This window comes from Pristiophorus japonicus, chromosome 13, assembly GCF_044704955.1.
Source record: "Pristiophorus japonicus isolate sPriJap1 chromosome 13, sPriJap1.hap1, whole genome shotgun sequence".
Lineage (NCBI taxonomy): Eukaryota > Metazoa > Chordata > Chondrichthyes > Pristiophoridae > Pristiophorus > Pristiophorus japonicus.
In genome coordinates this window covers 166,596,516-166,599,142 of record NC_091989.1, presented here as the reverse complement: position 1 = coordinate 166,599,142, position 2,627 = coordinate 166,596,516, and the positions used below count along the sequence as shown (strand labels likewise).

The following is a 2,627-nucleotide window of genomic DNA, read 5'->3' as shown; positions in this document are numbered from 1 at the left end:
ACATTGTGGTACTCCTTCAGTGCTATGCTGAAGCGCCAGAGTAGATTATGTGCTCAAATTCTGGAGAAAGGTTTGAACTCACAATCTTCGAAGCCAGAGGGAAGAATGCTACCAACTGAGATAAGCTAAATATAGAGACAAGCTTGTATATATGCAATCTGCAACTGAGACTGAGAATAGTCGTGAATTATAAAGGAACGTAGACAGTTAATTTGCAGTTTATTAATGGATGATGAAATATAGGTGGTGCTGTTTACTAACTTGCTCCAGAGTTCAGAGTTCACTGCAAAGTGAATCATTCAGGAAGTTACATTTTACTTTCATTTTCAGCACTCCTCTTTTGTCTTCACTATGGCTGTGTCGCATCAGTCTCTTTTTGGGGAGGAACTTGTCTGTGCCATCTGTTTGGAATTGTTCACAGATCCTGCTACAATTCCCTGTGGCCATAATTTCTGCATGAAGTGCATAAAGAGTTATTGGGATAAAGAAGTAACACACAGTTGCCCAAAATGTCGAGAGAACTTCCTTCACAAGCCTTGCCTTTGTAAAAATATTGTTCTGTGTGAGCTGGTGGGGAGGATTTCCAAACCTGAGAAGCTTGCTCCTCGAGAGTCTTGCATTGCGTGCGATTTTTGTATTGACAACAAGGTCAAGGCTACCAAGTCCTGTTTAGTGTGTGTGGCATCGTTCTGTGAAACCCACGTCAGGCCTCATCGTGAAATTGCAGCACTGAGACATCACAATCTGGTCGATGCAGTCAACACCATGGAGAACAGACAGTGCAAAAGGCACAACAGGCCATTGGATCTGTTCTGCAGAACTGATGAGAACTTCATCTGTTGCATATGTATTGTCCAAGAGCATGGAGAGCACACGATCGTGACTATTGAGGAGGAGAGAGTGGAGCAGCAAAAAAAACTTGCAGGTAAAGAGATGACATTGGAAAAACATGTAGAAGTGACTGCAATTGAGATTGAAGACTTGAGAAAGCAAACGGATGCAATTAAAAACTCTACAATCGCAGTACGAGGAGGCATTGCTGCCAAGTTCAATGAATTGGTCCAGGATATCGAAAAAGCAAATTCGAGAGTGGCTGAATTCATAGAGAAGGAAGAACAAGCAGCAGTGACCAAGACTGAGGAAGCCATCATCAAGAAAGGCGAGGCATGTATTGAATTGAGGAAAAAGAAACTTAGAATGAGAGCGCTTTCAGGAATTAATGATAATATCAAATTCCTACAGGAGTTCAAAGCTTTCAACGATGAGAGTGAAAAGGCCTCATCTCAGGTCATCCGTGACGTGGATATTAGTTTTGCTGGTTTAAACCAGGTTGTAGTTAATCTGAAGGAACAGCTGGTGAGTAAATGCAATGAAATTATGGAAAGCCTCGGTACCGAAGTGGCAGGACTGAGGCAGTATTGGCCAAAGCCACCAGGACCGCAGAACCGGACCGAGCTTCTAATGTACTCCCGTCAGCTGATGTTTGACTCAAAGACAGCACACAAGTGCCTCTCTCTGACCAAAGAGAACTGCAAAGTGACAAATATCTGGCCCGAGGAGGTTTATTCTGTTGATCACTCAGAGAGGTTTGACTGTTGCTGGCAAGTGTTGTGTGCAGAGAAATTGGATAAAGGCGCCCATTACTGGGAAGTCAAAATCAGTGAAGGTAGCTGCCTGGGTGTGACATATAAAGACATAAAGAGAAAAGGGTCAGACAACTCATGCTTCATTGGGAAGAATAACCAATCTTGGGGAATACAGTTGTATAGTAGTCATTGCTCAGCGTGGCACAATAATTCAGAAGTTAAAACAAAATCAGAGAAATATGAACAAATTGGTGTGTACCTAAACTACTGTAATGGAAATCTGGCATTTTATGGTGTCACTGACACACTTACATTAATCTACAGATTCCAGGCTGTATTCACTAAGCCACTGTACCCAGCTTTTAGACTTATAAACAGTGAGTCCTTTTGTTATATTTCCAACTGAATAGGGCATTAAATCATTTTAGTAAGGATCAACATCATAAAAATAACACATTTGCCAAGATGCTGAGTTTTCAGGAGCTAAGTTAAGCAATGCCTCAATTTCAAAATTCTCATCCTTGGTTTCAAATCCCTCCATGGCCTTGCCCTTCCCAGTCTCTGTAATCTCCTCCAGCCCCACAACCCCCCCGAGATATCTGCGTTCCTCTAATTCTGGCCTCTTGAGCATCCTTAATTATAATTGCTCAACCATTGGTGGCAGAGCCTTCTGTTATCTAGACCCTAAGCTCTGGAATTCCCTGCCTAAACCTCTCCGCCTCTCTACCTCTCTTCCCTCCTTTAAGACTGATATGTCCTTACTATTCAGTATAAATGCATACATAAGAACATAAGAACATAAGAATTGGGAACAGGAGTAGGCCATCTAGCCCCTCGAGCCTGCTCCGCCATTTAACAAGATCATGGCTGATCTGGCCGTGGACTCAGCTCCACTTACCCGCCCGCTCCCCGTAACCCTTAATTCCCTTATTGGTTAAAAATCTATCTATCTGTGACTTGAATACATTCAATGAGCTAGCCTCAACTGCTTCCTTGGGCTGAGAATTCCACAGATTTACAACCCTCTGGGAGAAGAAATTC

At 42.7% G+C, this 2,627-nt stretch overlaps 1 protein-coding gene across 1 annotated transcript; it reads left to right on the top strand.

Moving 5' to 3' along the window:
- Positions 1-351: 351 nt before the first annotated feature.
- On the top strand, positions 352-2,388 carry LOC139278343 (tripartite motif-containing protein 16-like). Its single transcript, XM_070897012.1, has one exon. It carries the CDS (start codon positions 352-354, stop codon positions 1,990-1,992), a length of 1,641 nt encoding a protein of 546 aa, XP_070753113.1. The 3' UTR covers positions 1,993-2,388.
- The last annotated feature ends 239 nt before the right edge of the window (positions 2,389-2,627 follow it).